A 19,408-nucleotide genomic window follows, 5' to 3' on the forward strand; every position below is an offset into this window, starting at 1 on the left:
GCCAGGCTGGGAAGGCCCACAGGAGTTTGGGCTCAGGTATCATTACCATCGTCAGGGGCATCGTCATCTGAGATGAGCAGCTGGACCTCCCTGGCTTAGGAGAGATCTGAGGATGGAGGAGCCAAGAAGTTCAGCCCTTTCTCCAGGGAACTTGAAGAAAAGCGAGGTTGAGTTTGGCATTTGTTGATGCCAAGCAGAGTGGGAAGTGCTGTGGGCAGGCTGAGAGGGTTGCGAGTGGGCACAGACACTTAACTCCAGAGGATCACTTGGAGCAGTGCTGACTTGAGCTGGTGGTCTGGGAGAAGCGGATCCCAGTGCTGCCTCCACTGCCAGACTTATAGCTGCTGCCTCCTGAGGTGTGGATGCCACCAGAGCTGGAGCCAATTCCACTCTGACTCACAGAGGTGCTGCTTCCGCTACTAAGCCTGCTCCCACTGCTACCACTCTGGTAGCCCCCACTGCTGCCACTCTGGTAGCCCCCACTGCTGCCACTCTGGTAGCCCCCGCTGCTGCCACTGCTGATCCCGTAGCCGCTGCCACTGCTGCCACTGACCCCTCCGTAGCCACCACTGTTGCCTCTGCTGCTGCTGCTGCTGCTGCTGCCTCTGTAGCCACCGCTGCTGCTGCCACTGAACCCTCCACGGCTTCCACCAGAGCTGCTGCTTGTGCTGGTGACATTGCTGACCACTGCTGTGGAGAAGAGGTACTCAGTTCAGGCAAAGGCCCGGGTCTGGATCACAGCTCTACCCTGCTTAGCTGTGCAAATTTGAGAAAGATACTCAACTTCTCTGAGGGCTAAGCTGGTAAATGATAAGAGTGAGCCTGGCCCTCTGGTGTCCCCCAAGAACAAGAGCCAGCAGCATCCACAGAAATTTCTGGTTCTCCAATCTTGGGAACTCTCCAAGACCATGGGCATTTTAGCTTTGGCCTTAGAGTTTCCCTGCTTATGCTCGCAGGGGATTGTGTGGTCATAGCCTGAGACTCTGGCACTCTTTGGTGGCCTGGCCTCCTTGCAGGGGTCAAGATGTCCTGCTGTAGGCTGGCAGTGAAGGAGTTCCTGGTCACCCTTTTTGCAACCCAGGGAGAAAGTTTTGAAGGGCTACTTACAAATGCTCACAGCACTCTGACACTCTCCGGACATCCTAAAAAGGAAAAGAAGGAAACATGCATTATTTCTGCCATGAGTCATTAGCCACAAAGCTGAGGGTTCATAACCTTGGGAGTCACACACCCCCATTTGCCCTATGAGGGGTCAAGGCCCCAGGGGAAGAAAGGCTATTCCAAATGTCTCTATGACCCAGTATCCCCAAGAAAAGAGCCTGCTTCTGGGGAGTTGAGGTGTTCAGGAGCTTCACCAGCCACCCTCTATTTCTCCATCTGTCTATCCTCTTTCCCTTAGTTTCCAGAGCATCTGTTCCAGGTCAACTGCTCAACACCCAACTCCCAGTTGGTTAGCCCTTTAGTGGTTCAGATGGGTAAAATGTGAGAGGGGCTGACACTCAACACATGATGAGTTTGAAAATGTCCCGCCCACACAACCCATCTTTCTATGCCTTGTTCTTTTTCATGGAGAAGGCATGTCCACATATCTGAGAAGACGTGGAGCATGTCTGCACACCCTACCAATGTGGGACCTACTGTTGTTGACCACTTCACCCTCATCCTGCAATTCCCAGTACACATAGCACCATCATCACTCCCACTCCTTTTCATAGAAACTTATAAAAAAAAATCCTTAAGTTTCCTTCTCACACCTGAGCTCTGCTTCTTCTATCAAATTGGAAGATGTCTGAGGACAGGATACATAGAGCAGCTTTCAGCAGAAAGATCTCTCGAGCCTTGACAGTCCTTTGGCATTTGATATCCATTCACTAAACCCTTATCTGCTACTTGATACTGTGCTATTTTTTCCAGAGTGTGTGTGCATCAGCCACTTTCCCTTTGGATTCAGTCTCAGGGGTGGAGGGCTACAGGACTGTCTGTACTGTGCTGTCCAATATGGTAACTGCTAGCCACTTGAAGCTAGCCAACTTTATTAAAATTAAATTAAGTGTAAAACTCAATTCCTCAGTTTCACAAGCCACATTTCAATACTCAAATGAGTAATAGCTACTGTATTAGATAGCACATAGAACATTTCTGTCATCTCAGGAAGTTCAGTGGACAGCACTGTAACTTTTGTTATAACCCCAAAGCACTCCTCCTTACTCATAAAGAAGATCAACAGAGCTATGTAATACAACACCATTGGCCACGGTAAACTGGAGAACTGGATGATCTTGATTGACAAAAAAATGGGGGCACTTGAATTCTAAATTCCGTCATTCAGGAGATTCCTTACCCTTTGTTTGGGTTGTCCTCTCCAATCATCTTTTTCTCTTTCTTTGTTATAAAAGGTCACTCTAAAATCCTTTCAGGAGAATGCTGACCCCACAGCACCTCACCTGCACTCCTCGCCCTCCAACAGCTTCCTGTAGGTGGCAATTTCCACATCCAGTGCTAGCTTCACATTCATCAACTCCTGGTATTCTTTCAGCAGCCGGGCCAGGTCATCCTTGGCCTTCTGTAGGGCAGTCTGCAAGCCTTGGAGCTTGGCATTGGCATCCTTGAGGGCCATCTCCCCACGCTGCTCAGCTTCAGCAATGGCCGCCTGCAGGTTGGCATTCTAGGACAGGAAGAGGTAGGAGACCAATTAGCATAGTGACCAAGAAACAAACAGCTGATCCTTCCTGAAAGTTCTCTTCCCCGTCCCACACCCCCGTCCCACACCCCACTGAAATTAACTCATGTCTCATCAAGCAGAGGAACATTGATTTGCTGGTAAAGGGAGTAATGGTCTAGTAACTGGGTGGTTTTTTTGGTTTTTTGGCTTTTTGTTTTTTGCAAGACTGTTAAAAACTCCCTTGCCTAATTAATCACTTTGGTCCAGTAATACAAATTAGCCAATGAGGTTATGTGAAGTGCATGATAAATAGTTCACTGAAGGCAGATCCTACTGAAACCAAGTGTTTAAAGCCATCCCTACAGTTGCAAGATTTACTGGGAAAGCCAGAATGAGCAACCATCTCTCCTTAGGAAACTTTCCAAGAAGCTCAGATTCAAGAAAGAATCTCTGGGAGGATGGACTCTCCCAGCTACCCCACAAATGACACATATGAAAGGACAGAGAAAGCATGTAGCAGAGGCATAATCGTTGCTTCTCTTTCTCTTCAAGACCCAGAGGACCTCCAGGATCTCTCCATTAGGTCCGGACCCACCTGCTTCTTAACATTCTCAATCTCAGCCCGCAGCCTCTGGATCACCCTGTTGAGTTCCATGATCTCACTCTTAGTGTTCTTCAGGTCATCCCCATGCCTTCCGGCGGTGGTCTGCAGTTCCCCAAGCTGACAGAGAGGAAACCAGTCAACATAGTTTTGCAGGGTTAGAACATTCTTGGTCAGCAAGACCTAAACCTAGACTATGAGGGCAAGGAGAAGGCTCCCACCTTGGTCTGGTACAGTGCCTCAGCCTCTGCCTTGCTCCTTTGGGCAATGTCCTCGTACTGGGCCTTGACTTCGGCAATGATGCTGTCCAGGTCCAGGCAGCGGTTGTTGTCCATGGACAGGACAACGGACGTATCACTGACATGACTCTGCATCTGAGACAGTTCCTATGGGGAACATGGATGGTCATTTTCACCACCCCTTGGTCCCAGAAGATGCTGGGAATGAAGAAGTCCAAGAATCTTTTGCCAGCAAAGATATCCCAACAGTGGCCAGGAATGGGACAGTTAGAAAACTAAGCTTGCGTTTCAGGCCTGGCTATAGCCTAAGTGATCCCAGACAACAAAGTTAAAGAGAAAGGCAAATGTGCAAATCCAATCATGTTGTCAGCCTGAGAGTATCAGGCAGTAAGCCCAACTGTGTGGGTTTCCATGGGACTACAGTAGGAAGGAGTACTCTGAAGGAGCTATCTATGATAACTGGTATAGGACCAGAGGGAAAGTATAGAGCAAAATAGACTGAGAACAGCGGGAAAACAAAGACAAAGAGGGATCTTGGCCCTATGGTTCAGGTCTATGCAGTCTGGGAAAGCAAAGTTAGCATTTTCTGGGTGGAGCATAGCTGAGTTCTGAGCCCTGTTGTTTGTTTTAGGCAAGTTCTGCCACTTGACTATCCCCTAAAGTCCTACTCAGGAAGCATGTCTGGGAAAATGCAGACAGGAAGGCTCTGGACCTTGGCAAACCAAGGAATCAAAAAATCACCATCTCATAGAGGGTCCTCAAGAAGTTCAGTTCATCTGTCAGGCTGTCCACCTTGGCCTGCAGCTCCACCTTGTTCATGTACGCCGCATCCACATCCTACAGGGTGTGAAGGCAGGAAATTGGAAACCCAGCAGGATGACCCACTCTACCCCAAACACCACAGCTCTTTCCTAAGCCTTTGTCCCTCCTCCTTGTCCTTCCCCTGTTCTCCTAATTTCCACTCCTCACTTTCCCTTCTAAAAGAAGATCAAAGTGGTTTTCTTCCCTTATATGCCTTGACCAGTTAAACCCCAATGCTTTAATAAGATATACACCACTAGCAAGACACTGGAGTAAGGGTAGAAAAATCACATTTATCTAACTGTGACTTTGGGTTTGGGGTGCTATATAACCAACCTTCTGAATAGAAATGAGGATATTCTTCTCACTACCTCATCTTTATGATGATCTACTGGATGATTGTTATTATTAATAACATCCAAGGTGCTCTGGTAGGCTGAAGACCTTGATTAATGCTACACATAAAACCTTCATTAGTTCACATTACTAATCAATTCATTAATCACAGTAGCATTGTAAGATGTCTCCCTCACCAGTAATGTATTTAGAGCAGGTTCCTTTGTTTCCAAAAATGTAAGGAGAAATGTAAACCCCACACACAGCATAGGGTCCTTATGCTCCAGAGCAGCTGACTCCATGGGTTAGTGCTCAGAAATAAAGCCTCATCATTTTCTTCCCAGCTCTCTTACCTTCTTGAGCCCCACAAACTCATTCTCAGCCGCATTGCGCTTGTTAATCTCATCTTCATACCTGGTACAGAAAGAAGCACACATTTGGACAGTGACATTCCCAAAGCAAAAGAGAGAGAGAGAGAGAGGATCCCAAGTACTCACACAGAATCCACTCACCCAGAGACAAGACAAGCTTCATGTGACCTGTGCAGTTATACAGGGCCCTAGGTTCAGAAGGTCCTCACATTCATTCAGTCTAATGCTCTGCTAGGGCCATCTTGAAATTCTTAGTAATTTCTTTAACAAGGGCCCTGCATTTTCATTTTGCACTGAACCCCCAGAATTATGTAGCCAGTCTGGCTTAGAGGCCTCTCAGAGCTGAGGCCACTGTCTCACCCCTCTCCCCCCAAGTCCTGGTGATAGGCTGAAGTGTGGGTAGGCAGAGTGGGAGAAGACTTCAAGGAGCCTGACTACTTGCCTGGCTCTGGCAGACATCACAAAGCGTAAGATGTGTATATGAGACCCAGAGAGGTATGTGCTCAGACCAGGTTTTCTGCCTCTGTTCCACTTCTTTTCATTAATTAGAGTTGCTTCTTATGGAATTTGGGTTAAGAATAAATTCATGTCTTCTGAATGCATCAAGGTTATGAGATTCCTGCTTATTCATGACAATAATCTCCCACCAGGGGTCTAGATCTCATGAAGATTGAAAAATGGAATGGTTCCAGGAGAAGAGATGTCTGAGCAATGTCAATCTGAGTTGCCACTGGATTCCCAGTGCTCAGCACAGAGCCTGGGTGTCCGCCAGGTTTGTGCAGTTAAACCGGAATGGGGCCTCCTCAGAACAGGTGTGCCCACCCCGTGGGTCCTGACCCTGGTTATGTCCGGAGCGCCCTCCCCACCTTGAGAGGCCAAATTTACCTCTTACAGACCTCAGATGGTGTCAACTACAGCCCCAAACATGCAGAAGGGGGCTGATTGAAGCTCCAGAGACAGGGTATTGGGCACATTGAAAGAGTACTTTACAAAGTGTGGCCCTAGAGCATCTGCCAGGAACTCCTGGTGCTGTGGGGCACTCAGACCCCTGGGACCTGCCCCACACCTACTGATTCAGAATGTCTAGGAACCATAGCACAGGAATGTGCATTTCTGACAAGCTTCCAAGGTGATCCCTATGTACAGTAAGTGTGAAGGGCAGACTCTGTCTGGGTAGATTCTCTTATCCAACTAGACTAGTGCAGGAGGGGTCCCTGAAGCCTGAAAAATCTGTCATAATCAACCACCTTGAAGTCTCAGTCCCCACCCTCTTATCCCCTTCCGCTTGGTCATGTCTCACTCAGCAAGTCCATCTAAGAGTATTGACTGAAGGTACAATCTGGAACAGTTAAAATCTCAAGCTGGGGCTACAACTCCCTGCTAATCCCCCATAAGGGGTAACTCCCCAGTTGAGGCCCTTACTTCTTTTTGAAGTCTTCCACAAGGTCCTGCATGTTCTTCAGCTCTCCTTCCAAGTTCCCTCTCTCCCCCAGAGCCAAATCCAACTGCCTGCGCAGGAAGCTGATGTAGGATTCAAAGAAAGGCTCCAAGTTGTTGGGTCCTGAGCCAGAGCCTGTGGTCTGTTGCTGGAGCAGCTCCCATTTGGTCTCCAGGACCTTGTTCTGCTGTTCCAAGAACCGCACCTGTATCAGGTGAAAAAGAAAAGGAATTAGCCTCTTGAGTTGGGCAAGTGGGACCATGCATTTCAAAGAGTGGAGATGTGGAAATGAACCCAGTTCTCCAATCTGCAGTAGCCTCTGGAGTTTTTTTTTTTTTTTAACTGAGAAGAATGAGAATTTAGACAAGGGAGAGACACAATGTATTGTTTACTCTGTACCTACCATTTTCACTTATTCTATCTCATTTAATCCTCACCACCACCTAAAAAGGAAGTGTTATTATCCCTTTGTACATAGTAAATGGAATCTTAAACAGTTTAAGTTGCCCAAACTGACCTGATTACTAAGTGACCAAGCTAAGTAAGAGTCACAGCCATCACTGCCCTAGTCTATGGTGATCCTTCAGAACACAAGTACAGAAGATAGGCATAAATAAAGTTACTTATAATTGTTTTTAAGTGAAAATTTTGCCATCCTATAGGCAGTGAAAACAGTCAACAGGGTCTAAATTTTCCTAAGTTGTTTCATATTTCCTCTAGTTTTTTTCCCCTTCAGTTACTCAGCATATAGCTGATCTGGGTTTAACTTCAAACCCCAGGCTTATTACCCCAGACCCAGCACACCCTTCCTTGCCCCAGCATAGACAACACAAATTAATATCAGTTAAAATGCAAGACCATTCAGATGATAAATTAGTTGCCAACACTCATCACTGAGAGGCAGTCCCAAGATTCTTACTAATACAAGTTTGATTACCAGCTAGTTTATATTATCAGGAAGTTGCTTTTCAAGAGAAATTGAATGTTAACTATAATGATTTCGTGACTAATGCCCTGTTCTTCAAATGACAACAAACAAGTTTGGACCCTCACTTCATTTTCCCTAGTCCTATCCCTAGAAGAAAATCAGAAGCTAGAATCCTTTCCCTATTTCACAGCGGGGAAAATAGGGCCTGAAGAGCAAGAGCATGCCTGCTCTCCTGAAGGGCCCAAGGCAAAACCAGGACAGGAAGCTAATACCCCTGCCTATAAGCCTAGCAGATCCCCCTGGCATCTTCATACACCAACACCCTAGGCAGCCAAAACCTTCCATGGCACCTCTGAGCTCTGCCCTTACCTTGTCGATGAAGGAGGCAAACTTGTTGTTGAGGGTCTTGATCTGCTCCCGCTCCTGGGTCTTTATTTGTCCAATCTGGGGGTCAATCTCCACATTGAGGGGCTGCAGGAGGCTCTGGTTGACAGTCACTTCCTGGATTCCTCCAGGGAAGCCACCAGGACCAAAGCCACCAGGCCCACCAAAGCCACCAAGCCCACCAAAGCCACCAGGCCCACCAAAACCACCGGCTCCACCAAAGCCACCAGCCCCTCCTAAGCCACCAGCCCCTCCAAAGCCACCTCCCATTCCTCTACCACCACCAAAGCCACCACCATAGCCACCTCCATAGCCACCTCCAAAGCCACCTCCAAAGCCACTGCCACAGCTGCTACGCCCTCCCCCAAAGCCACCAGCCCGGGAGCCACCAGCCACACTGATGGAGATGCTCTTGTTGCCACCCAGGCTGTAGAGGCTGCGACTGCCAAAGCCGCCTGCTCCGGCCCGGAACCCACAGGCTCCTCCGCCAGCTCCCCCAGAGCGGGCCACACAGCTCATCCTGCTGCTGCCGGAGACCACGGCAGAGCGGCCCGAGAATCCATGGCTGCTGCCACCAGATGTCTTGCAGACTTGTCTGTTCATGGTGAGAGAGCTTGGAGGTCAGCTAGCAATCACTTAGCAAGGGCTGAGAGGGGTGAAGGCAGAGGATGGGGACAAAGAGGAGGGTGGCCTTTATATACCAGAGAGCTAGGCTTGGCACAAGGAAAGGCAAGCAATTAGCTGAGAGTCATCTTGGGTTTGGTTTGCCTCCCAGGCAATAAGTTACTTGTAGACTTACAACACACCTCCAAACTAATCCTCTGGACCAAAATGACTTTGCTTTTTTAGCTTAATCACCCAAACTTGCCACAGTTTACAAAAGACTGGAACTCTCCTCTCTTCTTCCCTGTGATTTCCTCAAGGGGGCTTAGGGAACTCAGACAGCACCTGATCCAGCAGAATAAATTGGGTTTTGACGCCAGGGTCTTACGACCCATGGAACTCCATGACACAGAGGTGAGGACCAGACAAATTCTTCCATGTGAGCTGGATCCCTCCCTGCAATGCCAGAGTACCATAGCCCAGTGACATATCATCTATGCCCACCGCTGCAGAGAAATGTCCAGAGGAGGGCTTGGGGTGGGGGAATGGGAAAGCAGAGGTCCAGTCTGGCACCACCTCAGCCAAGGGCATCCATTCGAGCCAGCCTGCCATTTGAGCTGAGCAGTGCTGTTCATGGGAAATAAAACAAAATAAAATGTCTGACCTTGGGAAAAGTGGGGGTCATATATGAAGCAAACAAGTATGAGGCTTGGAAAGTGGAAAAGGACAGGTATAGGGAGGAGTCTCCATCTTTGACCTACCATCCATACCCTTTTGCCACCATCCTTGTACCCACCACCATCCTTGACCCACAGGAGGTGATTTCTGGATCCAAAAGAAAGAGAGGACACAATGTGGGGACCCTCCAGTTGGCTGGTGGAGTAAAATGAAAGATCCCATTCATCTCAGGATAAGAGTGCATGCTATGTCAGATTTGATGGCCTTAAGATCTGCCAACCCCTCCATCACCTTGTTTTCCCACCACACCCTGTACTTTTCTCACTATGTCTTAAAATAAACTTATATGTTAATTTTCAGTACAGTCTGTAGGCTCCTGAGCTCATCAAGGAAAGGGAATGAGTCCTACTCATTTTGAATCACCAACTTCTTGCATAGGGTAAGCATTGACTTGTGTTAACTGACCCATAACCAGTGCCTAAGAATATAAATATCTAGACTGAGGTCTCACCCCAGTCTTAAGGAATACAAATCTTCAGAGGAAGGGCTTGAGTGCCTACATTTTTTAACAAACCCTTCAGGTAATCCTTATGACCAAGGAAGTTTGGGATGCACTGGCTAACTATGGGTATTTAATCTGAGCCCAGGGATTTAGGAGAAGGAAGGATGGAGGACCCTTGGTGGTAGAATAGGTATGCTGGTACATTATTGCTCTAACTTCTGACAGCTCAATTATCCCCCATTCCCATGCCAACCCCCCTCCACACCCAACCACACCACGCATGGCAAGAATATGTTCTCAGGTTTCTATTCACATTCAGGACTCTATAAAATATGACAGAGTAGGAGGAGGTGATTCTAGACTCCCCAAGAAATAAGTGCTTGGTGTATCTCCGGTATATCTCCAGATTTCCAATCAAATCAATAGTGAACACTGTCTTTCTGGGATGATTTTCAGACAAAACATTCTAGGGCAGCGGATAGGTCTGAAGATCCTGAAGTCAAGCAATTTTAACTGTTCTGTAGCCAATTCTTAATTTTCTGTTCTGCAGGTTTGTCTAGGGCCAGTCTGCCTGGTTAGAATCCCAGCTTCACCACTCACCAGCTCTTTAACCTTGGACAAATTACTTAACTTTTATGTGCTTTGTTTTCCTCAACTATATTAACAAGTACTCCATGGGCTGTTGCAAGTATATATAAATATACAAATATATATATAAATAAATCTATAAATATAAATATGTAAATATATATTATTTACATAAAATAATATATTATAATAAATAAATAATATATATATAAATATAAAATGTGTAGTATGGCTTTTTACTCCAAATAAGAGGCTATACACTAAACTATTGCTAGTACCCTACTTGGGGACACAGGGAAAGGAAATAAGTTTAACCTTGGCCGTTCTCAAAAACAACTTTGTACCCCTGAGCAACCCACCAAAGGATAGTAAGAAAAGAAAGCTAACTGAGGGTAAAGAGTAAGAAAACCAAGTCAGGATAGTGGAGGGCAAGACCTCTGCTAGGAGGGATTAGTGTCGATGACCTTGTGTTGTGATTTAACTCACTAAGTCTGTGTTCTAATCTGTCAAATCCTTTCCTACCTCAGTAGTTTGTAGGGAGCCTCACAGGATATAACATAAGTGAAAGTCCCTTGAAAATTATAAAATGCCACACAAGAGTAAGGTAATTGTGGTCTAACAGAAGACCTTTCATCATGAACTTCAGAAGACCTGGTTCAATTCCCTTGTCTACCTTGCACTCATTAGTGACCTTGGACAAGGTACTTGACTTCTTTGAGTCTCTCTTTCCTTATTTGTAAAATGAGGATTCTACCTCACTTGCGGGATTGTTTGGAGATTTAAATGGGGCCCAGAAACAAATATTTGGATTTTTAAATCAACATTATCTTTCCATAGAAAATCTATGAAGGGGATCTCTGTTGGGTTCTTCTTTGAGACACTTACTCAACCTGTCAGTTGAATGTCAGTCCTTCTTGGTGAGGTTTTTATTCACATTCTCCGGAACTCCCTTAAAAGCAGAAGATCAAATGCCTCCCTGAGAAGAAAGCTTAGACAGGCTCTCCTGAATCCCCAGGTGAGAGCCCAAAGCAAACAAGAACAGACATCAGTGACTCTGATTCCCTTCCCCTCCCTTGGCTCTAGTGCTGAGGCAGCGGGTGGCAATCTCCTAAGTATGGCTCACCTCTTCCATCCTGGCATATGCTGGAGAAGAGGGATAGAGAGAGAAATGGGCAGGTCACAAAAACACAGGTTTGGGTTGGGTTGCCTAATCCATATCTCCTGAGCCTGCCAAAGCATCACCCTATTTAGCCAGTTGAGATTGTTTTCTCAGCAGTTGACTGAAGCTTCTGGAAATAACTAGTTAGCATCCTCGGCAATATTTCTCTTATTCACTGCAGGATCTTTTAGAGCAGTGGCGTCTAAATGTGCTGCCTGCTGCCAACTATCTGAGTTCTTCTAATCCCTTGCCTTGCAGAACCTTCCATGTCAAGGTTGCCAAGTGGCTGAGTGCTCTGGATCCTTATTTCCTCACCTATAAATTAGGGGTAATTGTCACCAAGCAGAGTTATTTCCTCTAGACAGATTGTTCTCTAGTGTTCAACTGCAATGAGAATGCTTAAGAATTAGTTGCCCATAATATAATTGGGAGTAGAGGAACGAATCCTGAGACAGCAGTCACTACCTCTAGGTCAAAGTATGCAGATATCCCTCTCTACCTGGGAGCTGAAGATGAAGGGGTGATCGTTATGTGACCTTTGTATATGCAGATTCACAGATCAAATTTCCAAGATAATCATTAAATTGTCTTCCCCCCAAAAAGAAAAATAAACAGTCATTCTGGGTATACTGCCCCTGGACTAAATCGTGTTCTACTTTCTACCATGTTAAAATAAAAACTTATATTGGACACTACACAGTGTGTGAACCATCATTCAAGTAACATCTTCTTTCAGTAAGATACACAGTTTTTTAAACAAGTGATGGGGGTGAAGGAGAACACTTGTTGTCATGAGCACTGGGTGGTGTTGTATGTAAATCTTGAATCACTATATTGCACACTAGAATCTAATATTACAGTACATATTAACCAAATGAAATTAAAATAAAAACCTTTAAAATATATAATTAAATTAAAATATCGCTACTGAAATAACTTTATTTAACAAATGAACAAAAAATATATATTACCACATAGGGTTAGCTCCCTTTATAGCTAAAGTTTGATTAAAAAAGAAAAAAAAATCTAAGTATGGGTAAATCCTTATGTTACTAAGTCTTAGTAACATTAACAATCATAATTCAGTCTAATTCTGGTCTTCTCTCCAGACTCGATTACAGTGCTCTTCAACTCACCCCTAAATCTTTATCTCATACTGGATTCTCTCCCAGGGCTTATTTGGGGCCAAATACTATCCCCCAAGATAGCCTTGATTTAAAAAAAAAAAAAAAAAAAAAAAAAAGTTCTTTGGCCAAATAAGTTTGGAAAGCGAAATTTCTATAGCTTTCCCTTAGGGTTTTTTTTTTTTTAAGGTTTTATTTATTTATCAGAGAGGTGGGGGAGAGCAAGCACAGGCAGACAGAATGGCAGGCAGAGGCAGAGGGAGAAGCAGGCTCCCCGCTGAGCAAGGAGCCCGATGTGGGACTCGATCCCAGAACCCTGGGATCATGACCTGAGCCAAAGGCAGCTGCTTAATCAACTGAGCCACCCAGGTGTCCCTCCCTTAGGGTTCTAATAAAGCACATTTAAAAGCCCTAAGAAGTCACATAGAAAAAAATAATTTACTTTTACTATATTAGAGTTTCCCAAACAAACTTAACAACAAAACCTTTCTATTTTAACCCTTATCAGTACACACTTAGAGAAGCATTAGTCCAGCTATGCATCTGGAATGGATGAGAAGGGGCACATAGGGCAGCCAAGGGGTTAAGGCATAAAGTTAAAGAAACCAGTCTTATGCTCAAAGAGAAAGCTCCATGCATGAGAGAGGAAGCTGAGAGCAGACTAAAGCCTGAAGGTAGATGAAGTTAGGAGAAGAGCTCTGGGATGCTGGAAAATGGAGTAGGTCCCCAAGGACCAATTCCCCTGTCTACACAGATCTCTCACCAGCCATGGTCTTGCTGCCTTGACCTTCCCTCAGAAAGCACCATGGGGGAAAGGCCTCGTCCCTTTTCATTGGCATTCTGAATATTCTGGACTTCAAATGACCTCTTCTCTTTCTCTTTTTTTGCAGGGTGGAGGGGTGGAAAACATGGAGACCTTGGAGTTAGGCAGGTGCTCAAATCCCAGCCTTGCCGTTTTCCAGTAACAATGCCTCCAGTGAGTCATTTTATTCTCTGCCCTCGGTTTTCTGTTTTCTAAATTTGTGTTAGCATAACCACCTCATTAGTTTGCTGTGAGGACTAGAGGAAGTAGCATTAGAAACCCCTCCACAGGGCAAGTGGTCAGCATATGGTAGCTCCTGTGATGATGATGATGTTGATGTAAGAGCCTTCCTAGAAAATACCAGTCTAGAGGCTAAAAGAGGGAGGAATGTTAAAGGGTAGCCCAGTTTAGGGTCAATGAAGCACTGAAGTCTGACGATTTTTGTATCCAATTGCAAGGAATCACAGTGTCAGCATGGCGAGTTCCATAAAAGCCAGTCTTCCATGCCTGGTCAAGCCAGTTTCCCACTACAGGGGCTCATCAGTAATGCCGTCGCCCATCAGTCAACAAATATTCATTGGGCTACTGCATACTTCCAAGAATTGTGGGGGCTATGCTTTAGTGACAAGAATGTCCTCTTTCTAATCTTTGCTCTTTTTACACATCTGTAAAAAGGATATAAAAATTGCTAATGTGGACTGAGTGCCTGCCATACACCAGGCATGAAATTAAGCTGTTTATGAGTATAATTTCTAATGGTCATAAAAATGCCACAAAGTCAGAATTTTCACTCTCATTTCATAGATAAGGACACGAGCTTAGTGAGGTCAATTAACTTGCCCCAAATCAATTAGCTGACTGACCTAGGGTTTTGTTTTGTTTTTTTAAGATTTTATTTATTTATTTGTCAGAAAGAGTGGGAGAGAGCACAAACAGGGGAAGGGGCAGGCAGAGGAAGAACCCGGCTCCCTGCTGAGCCAGGAGCCCAAAGTGGGACTCCATCCCAGGACCCTGGAATCATAACCCGAGCCAAATGCTTACCTGACTGAGCCACCCAGGTGTCCCAGACATAGGGTTTTAATTAGGCTATCCAGATCCTGTCATGGATTCATGTGGGCTGCAGCAAGTCAAATCACACCACCCAGACTGAAAAGTGAAATGTCCACTTGGACATTTAAAGAACCCACCCACAGAAAGTGATGGACAGACATGCCTGGAAGTATCCACTTGCATGAATGAAAATAGTTTGAAACCTTGCGAATTCCTCTTTGGCATCAAAGAGAAACACCCATCATTATCAAGGTTATTTTTCCTGGTTGATCTCTGGCTTCTATACTGGAGATCAGAACTCTCTAGAGTTGAAGGTGGACCTGCCCCCCTCACGGGGCCTCGGAAGCCGGAAAAAAAACCTCTCCTGCTCGCCTAGGAACTTCAGGTTTGGTTTGGAACCAAACCAGGTTTGGAGCTTCTGGCTCCTCGAGACTCCAGAGAGCTGTTAGCACCATGCTCCGGAGCTAGTACAAGAGAGGGCATCCCAGACAGGGCAAAGTCAGCCAGCCCCCTTCACTCCAGTGGTTGCAAGAGTAGGCTTTGGATTAGAGGCTCAGATCTACCACTTCCATTGCTGAGACCAGGCGTGTTACTCTGCCTCTCTAAGCCCCAGGTTCCTCATCTAGAAAATGAGGATAATAACTACCTGCCTCCTATGGTAAGGATTAAATGAAATGACACGTGCAAATTACCTGGCGTACGACTTGCGCCAGTAAGTACAGAACAACAATGAGTTGTTTAATCGCGTTGTTTTTGTGAAATATGTCAGGACAGCGTTGCATTGAAGAGCCCACCCTATCCTTTTCCAGTACCTCATTAGCTCAGTAAAATTCACAGTGTCACGTGAGAGACACTGTGAGCATGGGGACACACAAAGACGAAGAAGACACATCCATCCCTTCGAGTTCCTTCCATGCTAGTATGAAGAACAGACATGAAACTGGTCATCTTAATACAAAAGGGCAAGGGAGGAAAGGGGGTTAACAGGTCCCGTGGGAGCACAGGCAGACCTCAGGGCCATGTGGTGGTCCAGCAAATCCTGTAGGAGGTAGAACCTGAATGATCATCAATGATAGTAAGAGCTAGTCAAGTAAATCAAGATGGAATGAGTATTCCTAGCAAAGGGGAAGACTGTCAAAGGCACAGGGCATAAAACGGCCAGGTTTATTCCAGAACTACAATACTTTGCAGTTCATTGGCACAGGTCTTGCAAATGCCCACATAGGGCCACACTGCTTGACTGGCTTCTTTCCTGTGACTTTGTCCAGAGTAGAGGGACATTTCTGTTTTAAAACAAACTCCTAAAAATATCTACTTCCCTCAAAGGGAAAATTGTCTCTATGCAGCTCAGCTATAACCAAGATCAGTATAACCAAGGATCCTTTCCTAAAGAGAGGGGTGAATGCGATGACCTCTTACCTGCTTTCCCAGTTTCTCCACAGCAGCCCTACTGACACTTTGAGCTGGAAAATTCTTGATCAGGGGTCGGTCCTGTACGTTGTAGGTGCTTACACTCTAAATGCCCATAGGACTCCTTCTGTTGCAACAACCAAAAATATAACCAGACATTGCCGAATGTTCTCTCTGGAGGGGGAGGGGAGATTGCCCCCTATGAAAATTTCTGCTTTACTGCCATCTAGAACCATCCTCTCCTGCCCCCTTCTTCTCCAGAAGTTGATGTCACCACTGATTCTAAAGATAACAGATTGCTCCCACAATACCCCTATCAGTGGTATCCTAGGAAAACCAACTAGCCTTCAGCCTGGGTTGGAAATATCAGGGCTGATTAGACTGATTTTAGGCATAACAGAGATGTTCATTGTACAGTTTGCATCCCAAAAGGGCTTGTGAAAAATATAGATAAATATGTGAAGAAGTACTTTCAGAACTCAAGTGAGTTTTTCTCAGTCTTTCCAAAATTGTTGCAGGGTGTCTACATTTCTGGCCTCGGAAGCAAAGGGAGAATGCACAGGGGCCAAAGTGCTGAGAAGACAGAGAAGGGGCAGCCCAAATTCCAAGAGATGAGATTTCTGATGTTTGCCCAACAAGCCCCACCCAGCTCTAGGCGAAACAGAGAACCGTCACACAGAGAGCTTCCTACAAATTACCCAGAACTTTCTATGCAAATCCTGATCATCAGCAGTCTGGATTATCCAGAGGCAGATTCTTGTGGGGGAAAACAATCCCCTGGTTCCCTTAACTGAGCCTTTTGTGACTGTATCACCATCACTGTTGATACTTGTTCTGACCCATAACCTACATCCCAGAAGGAGAAAGAATGAAATAACCCAAAATCTAAAAACCCATTTTGGTTTCCTTGACCTGCAGGAATGCGTAAACCAATGAGTCAACAAGCTCTTGGAACAGGAAGGAACTGTTTGGTGTGTTCTTCCTTGGTGGGGTGTGGGGAGGGAGTAGGCAGAGAGGAATGGATGGGGATGGGAATGGGGTGAGGGACTGAAGTTGGGTCCCCGTGGCATCACAGGAGGGTGTACCACTCCACACCCAAGGAGCAAACAAAATAGGAGTGAACCAAAGCAGAGAGAGCCCCAAATTCCAGTTTAAGGCATACAAGTCAGCATTACTCAACAGTCATGGAGAGTTCCCCTGTGGCCAAACAAACGTGCCTCAGAGGATAGGAAAAGAATGGACAACACAGCACCAATTGGCTCCTTGCTCAAAAGATTTTTTAAAAGTCTAGTCAAGTGGAAGAAAGCAAACCCAAGCCCAGAGACTTAAGAGCACCTGAAAAAATCACCATAGAATTTCACAAATAAATTCTGTAAAAGCTGAAGTGAAGAAAAAAGAGGAGTCCTCAGAATCAGTCAAAGTTCCCTGGAAGTGTTTCCAGCCTGGATCAGAAATGATCAGGGCTAGGTAGAGAATATCCAGCCACACATGGAGTTAATTCCTTCAGTCTCAGGTCTTAGCACTGAGTTCACCTGCTTGGTCATTTCTTTTCTTTTTTTTTTTTTTTAAAGATTTTACTTATTTATTTGTCAGAGAGAGAGTGAGAGTGAGCACAGGCAGAGTGGAAGGCAGAGTCAGAGGGAGAAGCAGGCTCCCCGCGGAGCAAGGAGCCTGATGTGGGACTCGATCCCAGGACGCTGGGATCATGACCTGAGCCGAAGGCAACTGCTTAACCAACTAAGCCACCCAGGCGTCCCTGCTTGGTCATTTCTTTGGGACAATGACACCTCCAAGAAATGGCCCTCTCCATGGTGCCATTCCTCCCGAGCCAGCCTATCCCTGGCTACTCTCCCCTTTAAGAAGCTGCATGGATTCCCCCTGCCACCTGAAGGCTACTTAGATGGTTGGGGTGTCCTGAAAACCCCCACAGGATGCACAGGGGCCAGTGGCTAGAGTCCAGGGAGAACAGCAAAGGAAAGAAGCCATTGGCTGAATGTGAACTTTGATACGTGGACAGTGTCCCAAAAAAAGCTAGCCCTGATCTGGGCGTCCCTTGGAGCCCATTTAGAAACCCCTTGACTTCTCAGGGGTAGGTATTCTGGAAAACTTGGCCCAGCCTCTACTGCCTGGCTGATTGTTCTCTTCCCCTTGACTCTGGATTCTGGAGCTCAGCCTGGGCCCTCTTCTCTTCCACCCACCTGGGAGAGCTCAGCAGTTGCCATGGCTCTAGAAACAACCCTAACCATCCTTATATGGATGATGTCCAAATGGGAGTCTCCAGTCCTGATATGTGTCCCTTCTGAAGCCACATTCACTGCTCCAGCTGTAGGCCAGATGTCTATCTTGTGAGCAGCTCAAACTTATCTAGAGCTGAACTCCTGAAGGGCCTCCTCAGATCCATCCTACCTTCGGCCCCTCTCTTCCCCTCCCCTCTGCAGACGGCATCAGCCGTGATGCAGCTGCTCCTGCTGGAAAACCAGGCAGCACAGGCACATCTTCCTTCTCCTACATGCTTTCATCCAATCTGTTCACAAGTCCTGCTATTTCTCCAGGTCAGCCGCCAGGTTCTCTTCCCCATACACTTACCACAGAGCTTGAAGTTATTTTGTTTGTTTGTTTGTTTACTTTGTTGTTGTGCTCCCTTATTAGAACAAGAGCAACGCAACATCTTATTTTTGCTCACCAGTGTATCTCCAACATTTAGCCCAGTGCCTGAGAGTTAACTTAGTGAATATTGGTTGAAGAAAGGAATTCATTAACAAAGACTTCATGTAAGGGGAAGCAGCTGTCCCATCACTGGCCTGGCACGTTCCCGTGCACCCAACCCTCTGAGCTCTGAGGTGGGGCAGGTACTCGGTCTCATCTGATTAGCCTTGTCCATGAAAGGGTGCCAGTCAGAAAAGACACCTTCCTGCGCAAAGATGAAGCAATAGCTACCAAATCCCACATCCTGCAAAGAGTCTTCCTGACCCTTCCTGGCCCTGGATTGCTCTGCTAAGTGAGAAAATAGGATGTCCATGTGAATCTCAAGCCCCAGTTGCTGGTTTTCTCTGTTTAATTATCATTTCCCTTCTCTGGAAGAAATTCAGCTTTGGCCTAAGATGGAAATATTGCATCCCTGGCCCAGCTTGGCTTTTCATTTCTACTCCATTGCCTACGTGTTCTCTGCGTACCCAGGCAGCTGGCCATGAGGGGAGCAAATATAGCCTCAAAGACAGTGTGGGGCAGGGGCAGGAGCTCCAGGCGTAGGATGCTTGGGTGCACTCCCAGCTCAGACCTTCAGAGGCTCTAGGATCCTAAGCAAACCACCAGACCTCTCTGACCCTCGGTCTCCTTCTTTGCAAATAAAGCTTTTGGACTCCTTGAGCCTGAGTTTCTTCTAGCCAGCCAGCACTTCCAGACAGCACTGCCATGGCTAACTGATACTTAATCAGGGCTTCCTGGTTCTGGAAGCTTCCATGGCTGGCACACAAGCAAAGGACCCAGTGTGCATGCAGACAGGTGTAGGACATTTTCCCACCAGTGTCAATAGTTGTTTACCCAGAAAGAAGGCTTCTGTGGGCAATGCTGGGTTAAAGACAGCTGACACGTAGTCTTTGCTACAAACCTTCTCAGAACCTCTAATATGTGCTCCAAGGAGGAAAGATTTAAAAGACACAGAGCTCCCTCAACAGAGTGGGGTTTTGGGGTCAGACTTTGAGATAGGTAGCTCCAGGAAATCCCTGCAGCCCT

General features: G+C 46.2%; 1 protein-coding gene across 1 annotated transcript; it reads right to left on the reverse strand.

The window, feature by feature from the left end:
- Positions 1-262: 262 nt before the first annotated feature.
- LOC132020709 (keratin, type II cytoskeletal 2 oral-like) lies at positions 263-8,363 on the reverse strand. Its single transcript, XM_059404861.1, has 9 exons — positions 7,746-8,363; positions 6,433-6,653; positions 4,993-5,053; positions 4,244-4,339; positions 3,485-3,649; positions 3,258-3,383; positions 2,445-2,665; positions 1,108-1,142; positions 263-690 (listed from the first exon to the last, which is right to left on the reverse strand). The coding sequence occupies exons 1-9, from the start codon at positions 8,361-8,363 to the stop codon at positions 263-265; spliced, it is 1,971 nt and encodes a 656-aa protein (XP_059260844.1).
- Positions 8,364-19,408: the final 11,045 nt, after the last annotated feature.

This window comes from Mustela nigripes, chromosome 6 (assembly GCF_022355385.1).
Source record: "Mustela nigripes isolate SB6536 chromosome 6, MUSNIG.SB6536, whole genome shotgun sequence".
Taxonomy (NCBI): Eukaryota; Metazoa; Chordata; class Mammalia; order Carnivora; family Mustelidae; genus Mustela; species Mustela nigripes.

Bases quoted from the DNA above. Each gene is read 5' to 3' on its own strand.
- LOC132020709 (XM_059404861.1), bottom strand. From the start codon at position 8,363: ATGAACAGACAAGTCTGCAAGACATCTGGTGGCAGCAGCCATGGATTC. The intron at 5,054-6,432 runs GTAAGGGCCTCA...TTTCTGTACCAG, and splicing joins GTGGAAGACTTCAAAAAGAA to GTATGAAGATGAGATTAACA. The intron at 1,143-2,444 runs GTGAGGTGCTGT...TTTCCTTTTTAG, and splicing joins TTGGAGGGCGAGGAGTGCAG to GATGTCCGGAGAGTGTCAGA.